Raw genomic sequence first — 17,934 nt, forward strand, 5'->3', positions numbered from 1 at the left:
TGCATACCATGCTAAATACTGCAGAAAAAGCTTGGTCTGTCCTGTTTCTGAATACATGTCACCTTAGACTGTCTTCAAAGAGTAAAAGAATTGGATGATATTATTACTTCTTAAGTGAAGTCCTGTTGATCTCTTTCAAATAGGCCAACACACAACAAACAAATCACAAAACAGCAACCAATCTATCAAGTGTTATTTGAAGCGATTTAAGTTTTTTCTTAATTAGATATCTGACACAAGAAACAAGCACTGTTCCAGTAAAATGTAAATGTTCCCTAAAGTGGAAGATACTACCCTGTCCAAAAAATATCACATTGTTATGCTAAAGATACGTCCCAGAACTTGGTGAATAAAAGATTCTCAGTATGTGTTGCTATATAACAGTAGTTACTGTATGAACACATTACGGCACAGGAATTATTTTGTATTGCTACTGCTACCACGGATGGCATTTACAAAGATAATTTAGTACAACAGCCAACATAAACATACCTCTGGTGCAAGATACTCTGGAGTGCCACAGAAAGTCTTCATTGTTGCTCCATCCTTGATGCCTTCTTTACATAGTCCAAAGTCTGTTATTTTTATGTGTCCGTCTTTATCCAGCATAAGATTTTCCAACTGAAAAGAAAATTCAGGTGAAAGACATTATTATGTATAACATACACTGCTCTTGAGCAAGTCAATGAAATACATGAATTTCTGCAGATCAGTGTTCAACCTCATTCTCACTGGGGTCAGAACCATAGTAGCTACCAAAGTACACATAATGTAAATATACACTTCTATTACTTTCCTTAGTTCTTGAGGGAATGTTAGGTAACCAATTTGCAGTCTTTGGGTAACCGACCGTACATATAGAAAGAACATAGAATGCAGACATTGTATTTATGCTTCTACAATGTTATCACCAACAGAACACCAGTTCTTTTAAGAATATTTTAAGTATCCCCCCCCTCATACAATCTCACCCCTGCTTTTACTCTAAGCAGTTTTATGAAAATCTCTTTACCAGTAAAGGACAGCAAATGAGACAAAAACCAAATGCAAGGCTAAGGAACCCCTTCCAAAGAGACCCTTTACACGAGAATCACTTTATATGATTACTCAGCACGTGGTATTCATCCCAGCCTGCACCACTAATTTTTGAGAAAGCCATTCAGATTTCAGGACAGAGTTTCCACTGTGTATGAAATGAAAGTGCACTTTCAAAGGAATCATGGCGATGTGGGAGATAAAATCCCAGCAGGAATCCCAGAACGACTTTGATGTAGCCTGAAAAGATTCCATAGCATGCTTCATTTTAGACTGCTCCTAAATGAACTACCAGTATCCTCCCACCCTCTCCTGAAAATACACTTCTCAGGGAAGAAGAAAAAAAAAAAAAAAAAGCTACTGTTGCATTTTCCTCAAGAAATTCCCAAGTTTATTTGCTATAAGATTTCCTGGTTGGTTGGTTGGGTTTTCCACCCTTCTTTGCTCACCAAACAAATAAGCAACTTGAAGCTTATCCAATTTTCTAACCGCAAGCAGGTACTACGAAGATAGTGCTGCGTAGCACATTGCAAGGAAGCACAGCATCCACACAGTATGAATTCGCATCTAGCTGATAAGACCTGGGACGAAGAGCCCAGAATTATGTTCCAACAACACAGAAAAGCCAGCAAGGTTTCTCTTGGAACACTAGCAGGCAAGTGAAAATGCAACCCAAGTAGCTCAGTACCCCTTCATATTCTCTGAAGCGCTGTCAGGGTCCTGATAAATGCATTACACAACCTCTTAAAAGCGTTCAGACATCTTGTAAAGTCAAGTCCAACAGTTGCAATAACTGTTATGTTAACGTTCAGTCAGGAAAGGCTTTCTTATAGTTCAGGCTCATTTGCCTTTGTGACTAAACCAAAACCCTAAGCCAAAAAGCCTCTGAAATTATTTTTCAACATACCTTCAAATCTCTATAAACCACATTCTTCTCTGAATGAAGGTAATCCAGTGCTGAAACAATCTCAGCTCCATAAAACCGAGCCCGGTCTTCAGAAAAGACGCGCTCTCTTGACAGGTGGAAAAACAACTACAAGAACAGTAATTTGTTACCTTTAGATTGCACATTTCTGAGTTGTGTCTCGCACTTCACAGGTCATCCTGCTTGGAATGCGGTATTACCTAAGAGAAATCCCCTTCCCATCCTCACCCAGCTGTGTTCCCAAATGTGTTAAAAAGCCTCATAAATTAAATGACTAGACAATTATATCTCATATTCACAGATGCACGCTGATAACAACTTCGTGCGCTGCACATTCTTGTATGTACAGAAAATTACAAAAACCCATTTTGATTGAACTACAATTACATATGAAAACTACAGCTTAACATATGATTTAGAGATATGTTAATAATCCAACTTTTCCTTCCTGACTGTCTAACAGTAGTTTGCTGTTGCTAGTTCTCCCTCCAAACTAACACATGCTCACAATATTGATTAAGAAGTGTTAGAAGTTGTCTGAAGAGCACCTAGAAAGCAACCTTGCCTTCTTGAATTACTAAATGTCAGATTACAATATGTTGCTGTCATGTAAAATATGAACCCACACCCAAAAACCTCTATTCTCTAAAAATGGAGCTAAGAAAAATAAGAGTCTTAATTCTTAGTATTAGTTAAACCTACAAACAGCTCTGTTTAACTGGGACAACTTGCTTTAATTAGAATTGCAAACATGGATCTTAGCTAAATAATGTCAAGCAGAATTAGTAGTAGTACAGGAAAATCCCAAAGTATTAAACGTTATTACATTTCCCTTACCTCCCCTCCATTAGCATACTCCATAACAAAACACAAGCGATCATGTGTCTGAAAGGAATACTTTAAAGCCTGAAACAGATTTAAACCAAAACTTAGAAAACACATCACGCTGACAGTTATAAAAGCATTTTTAACAGATTTTCAGAAACATAGACATAAAATTTTCTATTTTAGTGGACTTTTTGTCCTTGGGTCTTAGATAATACTTACACTTCCCTGTTAAAGCTGAGGACTGGTCCACCACCAACTTGTTTCATTAAATAAATTCAGGAAGACACTAAAACAACTCCTTGCAGAAGCTATCAGTAACGTCTATAATGCTGTGAAACAAAGTCCTGGCCCATTACGACACAAAACTTCCCAACAGTGGCTCTGACATTTCCTCCCCAGGCCACAAGCTCCCGCAGTTTCATCTCACAACCAAACCCCAGAGCACAAGGTTTTACCGCACGGGCTACAAGCCCTCTTATAGGAAACACATACATATTTACACGCAGCAGCCCCCTGGCCTCTGCCCTGCTGCCTGCACCGCTCCCTGTTGAGAGCCTGCCAGCGGATTGAGCAACGCTGTCAATACCAATCAGTAAGCAATTCACAAAAACAGGCCGGACGGAGGGTGTGAGGAAGCGTCACAAGGTGCCTCTGTACAGTCCTGTCACGTGTATTCCCGTGACAAGAGTAACATCAACTTGTTTGCCACAGTCTTAAGCTTTTTGGTTGTAACCCAGTCTTGCAGCCGAATTCTCAAGACAGCCGTTGGTTTAGATATTTGGGTTTATGCAAGCGTTAAAAAGAAAATACTGCATTATGATATCATCATCTTCATTACTAGGGGTGGCATTCTCACACCAGTCATAATTTTGCAGAGAGAGGGAGGGTCAGGTTTGAGACACGTCAACAAACATTTACTGATTATACTGAACACAGCCAATATTTACTTCCAGAGGCCACGCTTAAAAGTCTAAATTCCAGTTAAGCCCTTGTGCACCTGGACAAAGGAAACAACCAGGATCCTACACAGGTCTCTTAGAGGGCTTAAGCGGCTGGAAACAATTCAGAACCAACTTGTAACAACTACCAGAAACAAAATCTTGAGGAGGAACTTAGGTATCTGAACTCAACCCAGAAAGACTGCTGGCGTTGGAGGTCTAAACTGAGAGCATGGTTTGATTTTACAGCTAAGGCAATTCAACAGGAAAGCAGTGGATAAAGCACGGTCCCGCTCTTCCCTGCCCGATCCCACACGCTCCCACCACTGTCCTTTGGCTGGCATTACCAGTGCTCTGATTCCACAGTGAGCTGCTTCTGGGAGCTTAAAAAAACAGCAAAGGCAGGCAAAATTAAAGGGTTTTTACCCTACTATATCTTCCTGAAGTTGCTTGTAACAAGATCAGGGTCACCCTGCTCTCAGCTACAAAGAGGAGACCGACCCTTTGGAGGACAAGGAAAGCAGATACTTCTCTTGGAGACAGCAAGCCATTAAACGGGTGAGCCGTAAAGTCAAACCACACCCTGAAACACTGTCTTCAAGAGGTACTGCGGACCTGCTCTGCAAGAAGCAGAAGACTTAAAACAGCATTTTAATTTGTGCTTCCCCAAAACGGAAAGGTACGAAAATACACAGCCACTCGGAAAACACAGATCTCACATGTATTACAGAAATAACAAAAAATAAGGACAGCCTTGGTTGTCATGATGTCAAGTTACACTCAGCAGAGGGAGAAACGCTTACTGTTAAGAATGGATGCCGCGAGTTCTGTAAAACACGGTTTTCTGTCAGCGTGTGCGCTACTTCATCCTGAAACACAAGCAGAAGGAAATCAGCAAAGAGATTCCCCAGATCAGGGGTCCACTTCAAACACTGATGGAGCAATTATTTGCAAGTACTCCGAGAATCCTTGGTATGACTTTCCCAACGGCTGCATCAAAGGTGAACCGCATTCCCAAGCTCCGCCGTCTACTCACCTTTGCTACAATAACTTCCTTCTTCAGAATTTTCATAGCGTAATACCGTCCGGTTGCTTTTTCTTTAACTAAAATGACCTTTCCAAAAGTGCCTTTCCCCAGTAGTTTAAGGTATTCAAACTCATTCATGGTCTGTTAATGACACAGATAAACAAGAACATGAACTAACAACAAGTATAGCATTCTCAGACTAGAATTTCTCATTCACTTAAGAATATGTTGCATATGTGGTTTTTTTAATCCTTTTGCTTAGTAGAATTCAGGAGCAGAAATTTTTCTTCCATAAAAATGAATACCAGTGCACTCCCAAAGATAATCACTCAAACTACTTAGGGAAAACCATAAGCTTTCAATTAACAGAACACACTTTCACATGACTCAACACTCAACTGCGCAAATACCACTCAACATCTTATTATTAGTCCATAGACATTTTGAACACTTGTCAGTGCAGACATTCGCTAAAAGGCACATGCTGCTCAGATTCCAGGGATTAAACCCATACCTTTTTTCTGATGTTCCCCACCTCTCTAGGGGACCAGCTTTCTTGGGCTTCATTGAACAGCACCAAAACCCACAGACAAAATGACTGCCTCAGATTAGTCATTCACTCTTACTTGTTTTGCCATTAGGAAAAATGCTGGGGAAGATCAGAATCTGCTGCAGGCAGACGATAGTCTCCGTACCGTCATATCAATGACCACTACCAACATGGCAACAGGAAGACTTACACAGCCAAAGGCTACTACAGCCTCAGTTGGGGAAAAATTTTAAGATGCCCCCCCCCTCCACAACATAAAACTTCATCCATATTCTTCCTACAGCTGGCTGAGGAGACTTTCTGCTAATTGTTGAATACAGTTGATGCCAGGACCCCAATAGTCATCTTGGTCATCCTCACTAACACACCCAGAGAGTCACTGTCTCAAAAGAATGTGTCTATTTGATCAACGCGGTGGTTCTTCCATTTGTATGAAGATCTGCTCAGCAAGAGCGGTATCTGTTCAATCAAGGAGACAGAAGCCTGGCAGCTACAATTCAGAATGCCATTGCAGTAGCCACCCACAGTAGTCTAAAACCACTGACACAACACAAGGCTGGCACCCATACTTAGTGATGGCACTGGTGGATGGCTATCTTATTTCTTTAAAAACTTCACCAGTTTTCCCAAAATTGAAACAAACTTAAGAAGTAAGCTAGGATGACAACGGTAAGATAAGGACAGAAAGAAGTACCTTGGTACAATCCACAGTGTGGATTTCTGCGTGGGAGAAGGCTGCATCAATCACCTCTTACAAGAGCAGACAGGAATGCTTTGGAAAATGCAAACCCAAACAGAAGACCACAAGGGGGTAGAAAGAAGTGAAAGGAGGTTGAAGACAGATCCCTAAAAGGGCTCCACAGGGCAAAGATCTCCTCTGGTGCATACTCCTTCCATGGAAGACCACTGCTGAGCCGGCCCTGTGCACTCAGACAATGGTGTGCCTGATGCAAAAACCCAAGGTCTAGGAACACCAGGGACAGACACCACAGCGGCTGCCTGGGATTTAGCCTAAACCCTTAATCTGGACCAATTAATCCGGACTCACCCTAAATCCTGCAAATCCATTGGAGTATCTATGCACCACCTTGCACAGAGTTGACACAGTCACATGGTCCAGCAGGAGCTATGATTTCAGGCTCTGTACCACAGGAAAACAAGCAAACCAATTCCAGACCTGAGCTGGCCTTGAGAACCCTACAGGAAGACCACCCAAACTCAGAACTCCGGTGGATGCCGTAAGATTTTGCTTGGTACTGCTCAGTTCAGACAATTGTTTCCTCCAGAAGCTGCATCTACAACCACCTGTGTAATTGTTACGGGAACAGATGTGTCTTTACAGCTCTTTCTTGTCTACATTCGAGAAGACCTAAAAAATATTGTTGTTCCTGCTATGCTCACTTACCACTTTGTGTTTTGGCTTTGTCATAGAAACTTCCATTTCTTCAGCACCTGAATTATCACTGGGAGAGCCAGACCTAAAATCCATCATCTCTTCCTCTTGTTTCTTGAGGCTGTCTGCTACTGTTTGGATGGCTTTTGTCCATTCTTCCCTGGCAAAATATAAGCGAAATAATTTGTTACTTGTGACTTCAGATTATCGTCTGCCATGGCTAATGTCACCAAGCAATGCAGAGCAACTAATACTCTCCGATGAATCAATGCAACATACAACAAATTATGTGCATTTTCAAGCACAGGAAAAAAGCATTTTTAAGACCACTTTTAGCATGTATCTTTATTAACCATACTAGAAACAAGAGACAACAGAAGTCATCTCAGTCTCAATACAAAATCAGGCTTTTCAGAGAACAGAATTGCTAATAGGCATTCAGTTAGCAGCTCAAGCTATGACCTGGTGATACAGAGATTTACATAACAAAAACAGACCTGCCAAAACCAAAAAGCAAAAGGGTCCCAGGCAGCAGAAAACAACTAAACACAGCTTCTCCATTCCTGCGGTGCACTGGAACACAGATATATCCAGCTGCTGGGGGGACTATGCCACCTCTTCATACACATATCCCAAATTTTAATGGTAAGGGGTCTTCCAAGAAAAAGTATTAAAGCCCAGGATACTTCAACAAATCCTGTGTTATAAAGATGATGACAGAAGTACAGCAATTCCTGTGTACATTTTAGCAGAATGTCAGCAAAAGCAGTGACATTTTGTCTTAGGCACACGTCTTGGTTACGATAACGTTTCCACTGCTGTTTCAGCAATGGGTGCCCTGATACTGACCCCTTCGCCTCCCATAGAGGCCACTTCCACTCCAGTGTCCTTCGGGAAATTTCACACCTTTGGAAACTACTGAAGTGAAAGTTCTTGGCCTTCATTTCACTGCAAATTTATTGAACATACAGCATACAACTCATAAGGGCTTACAGGGTTTCAGGATGGGCTTTAAAGCATGCCGGGGCTGAAGACACGTTCAGTGGACTATGTGAATTTACCATGGTTTACTATCTGTTGTATCTGTAGGGAAGAGGACGTAGTGGTTTAGTCGTTATTTCTGGGGCACTGGCTAAAGTCTTCTCCCAAGGACACCCCAGGTAAAATACTTCTGCTACTACAGCAGGAACAGAAGTAGCCAAAGCGAACAACTCCATGTACAATCTGCAGTGAAGCCATACCATCCTCATCAATGCCAAGTTTCTCACCAGTTCTATGAAATTATACCAAAGAAAAAAACAACAACAAAAAACCCCCCACATATCTGAACATGTGAATTTCAGTTTGTGATGGATGGAAGCACCAAATCATTCCCCAGAGAAAGCAAAGTCCATGGGAAAAAGAACCCAGCACAAGATTCTCATAAAAACTGCACGAGCTACACATACAGTCTCTCCTGCCCTGTGCATTTTTTTATTTTGGATTTTGTCTGAACAGGCACTAACCATCCCTGTGCGGGCCAGCAAGGTAATGCTAAACATTCCGAAGGTTCTCCCTACATTCCTAGCACAGACTACTTCATTCACCATCACAAGCACATTCCTTTATTTACTAGTCATTTTTCATATTCAGAACTATTACAAAAAGAACTACTTCTGTATTTTCATCTCTCCATCTCTCTTAAAAAACAATGTTGGTTTTACAGGCACCGAGAAAGCTAAAGGCCTATCTACCTTCATTCACATCTCTTAAGATTTGTTACTGGCTCCACTGAGATCTCGGCCCTCCTGAAGTGAGTATCTTTGACTTCTGGGAGACCACAACTTCACCCTCAGCTTTTACGTCTCAAGCATACAAAACAGAGGTGACTAACACTCCGAGCCCTGAAGTGTCACAAAGCTGACTTAACTGGCTAGGAGGGAACAAAACATGACTGAAATACAACCCTCCCCCAAGTGGAAACTCTTCTTCGCTCCCTTTAGGGTCACTGACCACAGAGCTACTAAAAGAAACACAGACCAGTTTATTTTTCTTTGCTTTTAATTTGATTTCACCTTCTTCTGATCATTGTAATAGAATCAAAAACAGTAAACAGGAATCATTGTTAAATCGGTGCATGCGAAGGCTATGAAAGAAAAAAAGCGACAAGTATTAAGTAGAATTTGCTGATCTTAAGAACAAGCATGCACCAGTATCATATCTAGGGAGGACAAGGGTTTTAAAATACCCCTTCCCCTAGGGCAATGGTACTGGAATAATTTAAGTTCAGTTCCTGAAATGCAAGTAAATATTTAAATACTCTGTAGTTGTAGAATAGCTGTGCTGGAAAACTGTTCTCTCAGGAGGCAAGAGATCAATTCTCCGATGATGAGAGCACGGATGCATGCTCTTAGCTTTGTTTGCTAACAGCTGAAACAGGAATCTGCACCTGCAGCAGATAACTATCACCTTTATTATCTAATTTGCATAAAGCATTAGCAATCAACAATGATACAACTAACTTTTTTCCTTTAAAAATAAGGTGTCTAAAAAGACTTTAAAAGGTCAGTGTTCTGACAAAACACCACTTTGCCCGAATTTCTCTTTCACTTGTGCTCATCCTTCCAGAAACTCCCAGGTCAGAAACCCATTCATTTCACATACCACAACATTTGCAGTGAGAAATGAACCCGGAGTTTCCAGAAATAACTACCTGTGTGCTGGTACACACCTGCACCTGTCTGTTTTGGATACCCAACCTAGCAACATTTCACTTCCAAACGCTGCTCAAAATCCACTCTCTGAACCCCCCTTTAGGGTGCCTTTTATAGTGGAACACACACTAAAACTGAGGCGCTCAAAAATTATTTGATGTTCTTCAGTCTAGACGTACATCATCTGATAAATAAGAGCTTCGGCAAAGGACTCGCTATTAATGCCGAACACTTGCATCTGCTTTTGCAAGTAGTTTATGTATTAAATATGAATGAAACATACCGCTCCTCTGGAGTCTCCACATGAAATGTTCTTTCAATTACTGTGGTCCACTGGAGGCATCTAATGATAAATGTGTTTGGTTTAGGTCGTTCTGTCTTCATCAGCTGGCACTCTACCACAATCAAGGAAGAAAGAGTCATGGTACATAAGCAGGTTTAAATAATCATTTGTCTTTATTCTTATCTAGCAAACTGTTGCGATTAATCAGCCATAGAAATCTCTGTAAGTACTTCTTTAGGAGAACTGAGACAATTTACTGTGTTGATGAAACCAATAAATAGCTTGGGAGATAGTCATCTAGCAGCACCAAAATCCAATTCTGCTTAGACAGGCTCCACATTTGGTCTGCCCAGAGCGGTAAGCAGGAATGTGATGTGATGACACAGAAGCCATTCAGACTCAGGTTCTACACTCCAAAGGTCATTCAGAGCAGAGCACACGGACAAAGGCAGCTGATAATGCAGCAACTACATCCACAGAAATTAAAGCCAAGCCCCCACGTTCCCTCCCTTTGACTTTCCCGACGGAAAGCCCTGTCCTTGGCTTTCAAGGAGTTGGTAGAGAGCGTGTTTGGTCATTTTGCAGTGACCTGAAGATTAGACTCAGCATTTCGAATCCTCAAACACTAGAGGGAACATCAAACTGCAGAGGCACCCCCAGAGAAGACCCCGCTCAAAGCACCTTTGGGACCGCAGCCGGGTGCCACATGGACACGCAGTAACCAGCTTCCATCCCGGCCGGCATTTAAGCACAACCTAAAACGGCCAGAGAAGCATGGCCACATGCAAAAACACTGCCTCCCTCATCAAAATGCTCTCTTGAGAGCTGAGCATTACATTCGTCTTTTGAAAAATCACACCTACTATTTTAAGCTTCACAGGATGTTACGAGTGTTTATCCTTCAAATCTGGGCCTGAAACAGGCACCTGATTAAGGGTACGCTAGCTATACTAAAATAGAGGATCTGAAAAACACAAGAAAATCAATGAAATAGCACAAGCCAAAACACCACACTTTTCAGATTTATATTAACAGAAACTCTAAAGCTAATTAAACAGCTCCTGTTAAAGGAAAGTCAAACTAAGCAACCAAGTGTGCGGGGGGTGGGGGGGGGAAGAGATACCAGGTTTTTTTTTTTACATTAAACTCTTAAACTCTGTTCCTTGCAGTTAATAAAACCATAAGCTCGCTATTACTTGGCTTCAGGTTCTAAACCAACTTCCAAGTAAATCAAAATGCACTACGAAGACAATGAGAAATTTCAGCTTACTGCTAGAGCTATAAACATCCTCCACCATCACTAACGTGCAACTCGAGGACAGAATCCAGCCAGAATAGCAGCGCACGTTACAAAATCCACACTGGTATCGTTAGGTTAATTTTATTACGGTAAAAATTTAGAATGCTCCATTTTAAATTCAAGCTCTTAATTAGCACCAAGATAAAATATTTACCGTCAGTGGTTTTGGGCGCCGTATTTTTGGCAATACATTTCATGCCTCATTTGCTCCTGGAATTATAAGCTTTTCAATGAGTAACTTTGCATTTTTCATTACAAGAAAATCTAATTTTTCTTTAATACCATGCTGAGGTTATACTGCATCCTACTAAAGCTCTGCAATTACATAAGAGAAAGTTTATTAATGAGTCATGGAAAGGTTTTAGTGTGATAAACAGCACTCCTTCATTCACCGAGATGAAAGAACTTCCACACAGCAACGTGCTCGCAGAGTGCCGTACTCAGCCTCCCAGCTACCTCCATCCTCTTTCGCAGAATGGCAGTGAAGGCCAAACACGACTGCACGAGCTGGCGCAGCCCAGCAAGCTCGGGTCTGATAAATTCAACTCCAGAGATCTCATTCCTGCTCCCGGGTCCTCCACCTCAGCGTAGCTGCTCTTCTTTCTCCTGTTGTTTGTTCTGTCTCCCATTTTTGCCTGCCTAACGTGGTTAGATGAAGGTTGAGGCTGCCCTCTAAGAGCCTGCACAAATGCAGCCCCTAAGATACTGAATTTGGCTGAAGATTCGAAGAAGAAAATCAGGCTATTTCTAACCTCATGCAAATCCAGAGCTGTTCTCCTTTACTTCTCCAGAAGTGCAACATGATGAAGAAATACACTGAGACGTTTTGCTTACTTTTTTAAAACAGCTTTTAAATTCACATTTAGTGCCTCACATTATGCATTCTGAAGTAACAGCACAGATATTTAAACTAGCCATGAACTCTAAACTTTAACCATTTAATTTCAGCATAATAAACCACACAAGGCATTTTCTGTCATAGAAGGGGACCAATTAAACATCACCACTTTTCCCCTAAATCAGGGCTGTCCATTGATATTTGTTAAGCTTGCTGATCCAGCAATCTTTAAGGCATACAGCAAGATGAATAATAGAGATTTGTCAGTTAATAACCACTATAATTCAAGTATGTCACATAGAAGTGTTTTGTTTAGTGAACAATATGCTGTCTAATTACCCCGCTCAATCATAACAGCACATATCAAGAAATACAGAAGGCTTTATTTTTAAATTGCTTCAGAAAAGTGCTGTACCACATAGGTTTCAGAAAGTTTGATGCTACCACTTAGCTCGCCCCATATACGACAATCGCATGGATTTTCTCAATGAAACGATGGAGCAGTAGGTTTTTTCTTACTTTTAAAACCGACTCTGTGCTCTTTGCTGTAGTTGGCAAGCTAGAGAAGCACCAAACTTGCCTTCTATAATCATGTCCCGCAACACGCACCACTACAGCAGGGCACAGATAGAGATGCTGTACAATATTACATCTGACTCACGGCATGTTTGGGGGTTCTGCTATAAAAACGTTCACATTTCAAATACAGGCCGAGGGTCGCTTACCCAATTTGAAGACAGTTTTTCCTGTCAAACGGGCCAACATAAGTATTCCCCATTTGCAACAAAGCAAGTACTATAAACAGCAGCCTGTTAAAAATGATTTAAATTGCTCTAAAGAACCTCTTGATTCTTTCTTGGCGTTTGGTCTTTTGAAGTAAGTAGGACAGAGAAATTGTTCCCAACAGGAATAGACACCCAGGCATTCAAATGTAAATTACCATTTTGTATTTGAAAGACACTTAGTATTATCCCAGTGACTTTCTAAAATGTCACAATATTTGCTTCCCCGGCACTTAAGCTAAAAGGCAGATTACTTGCGATGAAAGTGTCAAACTCTGCTCCCCATATAATGACATCACACTTAAAAACAATAATGTCAAGGAAAAATCCTTCCCATTCCTGCTTTGGTTTCTGTAAGGAAGAGGATAGGGGGAAAAAAAAAGAAATAGAAAAAAAAAAAGGTAACTCTGGCAAGAAGAATGATGAACAAACAAAACTTCGGAAAGGCAAACAGGAATATTAGGTTGAAGGGCTCCTTTTCTGCAAGCACCACCGGATAGATTTGCCCCCAAACAGCTCAGCATGGCAAAAGCGAGGAGCTGGGAGCCCCGAGTTACAGATCTGGACTAAGCTGGCCCTTAGTAACGGCAGACAAAAAGTCTGTCCAGTATCTGGCCGTCCCATGCCCCCTGATAAATGCTCTTGACTGCAGACACGCAGTCCTGTCCCAACAGGAGCACCCATATTGTCGAGCAATTACGTTTTCAGCTGTACAACAAAACCCCCACAGTCCAACCCTCCTTTTTGACAGTCGGAGAAATAATCCCTTCTTTCTAACAGGAACAGCCTCTCTCTCCATGTGGTTTTTCACAACATACTGCTCTTCTCAGCTATATGGTTTTAAAGGCTTATAACCTAATAGGCAGACATACATGATAATCCAAGATTACAATCGGTATGAAGGCTATTTATCTCGCAGATTTACAACATAGACTCTATTGGTTATTTATCTGCAGGGTCTCTGGAGCAGAATTATTTAGGTACTGGCATTTTTATTCCTTCTGTCTTACTAGTGGTGAAGGACAGAACCTGAACACAAATATGACTCAAAAATCATAGTTAAATGTTCAGGCACCATCCTTCAGAAGTTTTGCTTTGGTGGCTTTTTTTTTTTGTTCTTGTGTTTTTGGGGTTTTTTTGTTTGGTGGTTTTTTTTTTTTGTTTTTAAATAAATTACCTAACCTCCACGGAAAATAAACTCCTCAAACACATCATTAAATTACAAACATATATATATAGCTATTTTAAATAGAAAATTAGGTGGAAAAAAAGGTACTTAAAAAAAAGAAAAGTAAGCCTCCCTTTAACCATGGGGGGCCCTATAAACAAGTTTTCAAAGATGTATCATCAAAACCCTCACAGACCAAAAGGAAAAGGGTAGTGTAGGAGCAAGAAGAGACTATCAAACACATGGAAAGCACATTCTGTATTTATTGCTAATACTTTCTTCATATCTGTTAAGGGAAAAGACCAATCACCGTCAGATGTTATCTGCTTTCACCTTTTTCTCCTGAATTGAGTACTTCCTACCTCTCATGGGCTGACAAAAAAAATCACTTAATATGAATTTTACACTACAAGAAGAGTCCCATAGTCATGAAAAAAACCCTTTTACTTGCAAAGATAAAAAAGCCTACATTATTTTACAGCAGAAGAGGGAAAAGATTTTAATCAGAAACATGGGACCACTTCCAAAGAACAGACTGACAAGAGACAGCCTGCCATCTCATTAAAAAAAAAAAGTAGTTCACTAATTAACAAAAAAGTCAGGGCTATCATGGTCTTTTAAAAAGAAAAAAAAAAAAGATCAATTTTTACAGAACATTTAAGCTAAATCCCCCCTGCTTTCACTGGCAGGAGGCTTCTGCAAGCTGCCTCTGTCGCACGAGGCTGCTTTCTGGCCTGAGCCTTCCCCCAGAGACAGCCCGAGTTCATTCACACCAACTCGACGAGTTAACCCAAATGAAAGTACCAGGCAAACAGGTTCACAGGGAAAATCTGTGGTGCAAAACACATCCAAATGACACAAGTGCGGAGGGTACCCAGAAGGGAACCGCGCATCAGGTGCTGGCAGCACTGCATGCCAGTGCCTACATCAGCAATTAAATCCTGGTGGGGCAACAGCTGCTTCAGTGAGCCAAAAACCAAAACAAGGACTTCTAGCGGAGAGGCCTCCCCGTACTCATTGAGGCCTTCCCGACCTGCCATGGGTTCACCAGGCAAGAGCCGCTGCTAGGATCATCCTTTCTCCCACCATCCTCCCCTCGTACGGGGGCTACACCTTACTCGACAGGCACGTGTCACATCCTTTTCAACAATGCTCCAATACCATGGCAACAAACTTGTTCATCTATAAATGCCAAGACTGATGGGCTCTACCTGCCAAGAAAAGCACCACATTCCTGTTGTGAAAATCGATTTAAGTTAACCCTTTTTGAAGGCAACTTGGACAAAGAGAAGGCAACGGACACATCTTCTTTTACTCCTTAGCACTGAGCTCAAGTAAACAATTACTGGAATTAATGCAGTTAGCAGCAACAGGATGGAAATGTCCTGCAAAAAGTGCATTTGTTAAAAGCCTCTGGCTACAGACCAAGTATTGAATTAATCTATGAATTAATGGCTTTCTGCTTCTTTTCTTTACCTTCTTGATCCATAAGGAGATACCAGTCTAAAGAGGAAAGTACCGTGTCATTACCAAAATGAAAACATTACGACAGTTCTCACTCTACAATGAGACAAAAAACCCCAAAGCACTCTTGGCATCCAGCACAGAGGCACCAGGCAACGGCACATCCATTATTTATTCCCACTATCAGTCAGAACAGGTATACGTTGCTACCACCGAGGAAAAAAATAAACATTTACATTAATTCCTAGGGTGTTCAAAGATGAACCCCATGTATCTCAAGCTACCCTGTAATGAAGAGGGAAAGCCCCGACTCCTCTCTCTGCACAGTTTTGCTTCCACTGGTCACCAGGACAGGCAACAGATCGTTATTAATAACAGGTGCCACAATGATCTATTTTTAAGCGGTGGAACGAGACACAGGCAGATCATGAGACAGGAAAGATGAAGAACAGGAGAAAATAAAAGCTGGAAGTATACAGCAAAAGGTTAAACACATGAGCAAGAAAAGGAAATTATCTTCAGATTCTTCTATCACATCCTGTGCTGCAGCACCTGAGCAAAGTCGGAAATGTTTGCACAGGACAGAGTGCAGAGGTTAGGAGATGTTATTATCTCCACACCTTTTTGTTGGCTCTAACAGAAGAAATATGGTTTTGTGTTCAAAAATAAGAAAAACTGAGTGTGTTACATTAAAGCCAGTACTCATTCTGCATTCTCTTATGCTAACAATCACATAACTTTAACCTATGCCAATGCCATCTGAATCTAGATCTGGTGGCAGAAGAGAGGCTGAAAAATGCTTTGGGTCTGCCCACAAGCCAAGTACCGAGACGCGTACCTGGGTTAATTTTCACTTTAAAGCAATCTGCTCAATAACAGACATACAAAATATTAACAAATAAACCCCTTTTATTCTATAAGCAGAAGCAGTAAATTAGTAGGAAACTGCAAAAACAGCAGAGCATCAAACCACCACAGCACAGTCATTCCTGAGAAACACAGGTGGGTTTATCATCCCAAATAAACGTATTTACTGTTTAGACACATCACTCTGGGCGGATTTGAATGTTACTGATGGAGCCTACCAGTGCTGTGACTCCAAGCAGACATCAGCCCCCAAACTGGACGAGGGAGCATGTGAAAACACTTACGAGCTACTGAGAAGTTATTTAAAGGTGATTCCCGCTGGTCGACATCCTGCGGTCGTTCCTTGTAGCCAATGAATGTGCCATCGTTCTTTAAAAGAAAATACCGCGGCCTCCATGTTTTTATGTATTCTCCTGGAAACAAAAGATGGGCAAAGGGACAGATCATCAGAAAACACCCTGAAATACCAACTCACCAACAATTTTTTTTAATATTGAAAATATATGTCATCCTGACATGGCAGCAGTTTTAAAAGCATTCAGTTTATTCTGATACAAACAGTGGAAAAACACAGGCACTGAGTCAGATATTGCTAGTGATGTTACCCATAAAAATGGGACTTCACAAAAGGTAAACAGCTATGTTTTGTTCTTCCATCTACTCCGATTTCCATTCAAATTCTGCAACATCTGCCTTAAATGCATTTTAAATTTTAAAAAAATCAGAGCAGATGTCCTATGTATTATTTTTGCTATTGTCATTTTTCATACTGACAAGTGGAGAAATTTTTTTCATTTACATTTTGCAGCGCAAGTATTTTAAACAACAATGGGTAATTTACTAATTAGTCAACCGCTTTATCAAAGCAACAGTCACTTTTAGAACAGAAGAAGATAATTCTCTGTTTAAGTTACATAACATCACTCACTCCTCTCACAACATCTCAAGCGTGAAACATGAGATGATATATCACAATACGAAGGGGAAAACACTGGATGATGTATAGCCACCACAAAGAAGAAAACAAACATCTATTCTGAAAGATATTCCACCTTTCTGTGTGAGAGAAAGCATCCCTTGCTCACACCATGCTACTGCTCATCTGAGTAACCTGCGCAGGTAACAGTCGTGTGATTGTGTTACAGCCACATTCAGAATCTCTAGCCGTAGCATAAAAATAAAAGAGTGGATCAAAGCCACAGTTATTTACTGGATTTAATAAGTTGGGCTTCAGGAAAGGAAGACCGGGGTTCCACCTGCGGCTCTTCTGGATGACTTTGTCAATGTGCCTCAGTTTCCCCCTTTGTCCACTGTCACCTTCTCAGGCAGTCTCTCCAGAACCTCAAGCAGCTTTACATGGTGCTAAGCTGGCCCTCTAGGTCCTACGAGGTCCTGCAGTAATGTTTCTATTTGCCTGAATCACAAAAGCCTCACTCAAGGTGCTATTCAAATGAGGGTACCAGCCACACTTATCCAACTCTGCTCACCCCGACAACTGATTTAAAAGCATTAAAAAAAAGAAGCAGTGACTACAAAGCACCCGCAGCTGAGCAGCAGCCATACCCTCCTCTCTCCAGTATGGTTTCTCACTTGTTCATCATCAGGGAGAGGGCGAGGGAGCAGACTGGGAGCCAAGCTTCTTCCCAGCCCGCCACAGCATGTGCCCCCGGGATGCTGCCCCTGCAGCGGCTGGTGCCCAGCGCCCAGGGTTTCATCTGCTGGCGAGCTCTTCATCTGCTGAGAGCCTTTTCTTCTCACAGCGAGTGAGAGTCCTGAGAAGAAAAAACTCTCCAGTTTTACTGGCTCTGGCACCCTTCTGCTGCCCTCCTGTCCTCCCAGGCTC

At 41.4% G+C, this 17,934-nt stretch overlaps 1 protein-coding gene across 3 annotated transcripts in view; it reads right to left on the reverse strand.

Annotated features, from left to right (window-relative positions):
- Positions 1-17,934, reverse strand: part of AKT1 (AKT serine/threonine kinase 1) — a 73,966-nt gene that overhangs the window by 18,657 nt on the left and 37,375 nt on the right. For all 3 annotated transcript variants that reach the window (XM_075426731.1, XM_075426729.1, XM_075426728.1), the window contains 8 exons: positions 16,376-16,504; positions 9,673-9,784; positions 6,709-6,856; positions 4,763-4,894; positions 4,530-4,595; positions 2,798-2,866; positions 1,943-2,068; positions 493-621 (listed from right to left, as the gene is read on the reverse strand). In XM_075426731.1, coding sequence (XP_075282846.1) covers positions 493-621; positions 1,943-2,068; positions 2,798-2,866; positions 4,530-4,595; positions 4,763-4,894; positions 6,709-6,856; positions 9,673-9,784; positions 16,376-16,504 — 911 coding nt within the window. The remainder of the gene's footprint in view (positions 1-492; positions 622-1,942; positions 2,069-2,797; positions 2,867-4,529; positions 4,596-4,762; positions 4,895-6,708; positions 6,857-9,672; positions 9,785-16,375; positions 16,505-17,934) is intronic.

The sequence above is a fragment of the Opisthocomus hoazin genome, chromosome 7 (assembly GCF_030867145.1).
Source record: "Opisthocomus hoazin isolate bOpiHoa1 chromosome 7, bOpiHoa1.hap1, whole genome shotgun sequence".
Lineage (NCBI taxonomy): Eukaryota > Metazoa > Chordata > Aves > Opisthocomiformes > Opisthocomidae > Opisthocomus > Opisthocomus hoazin.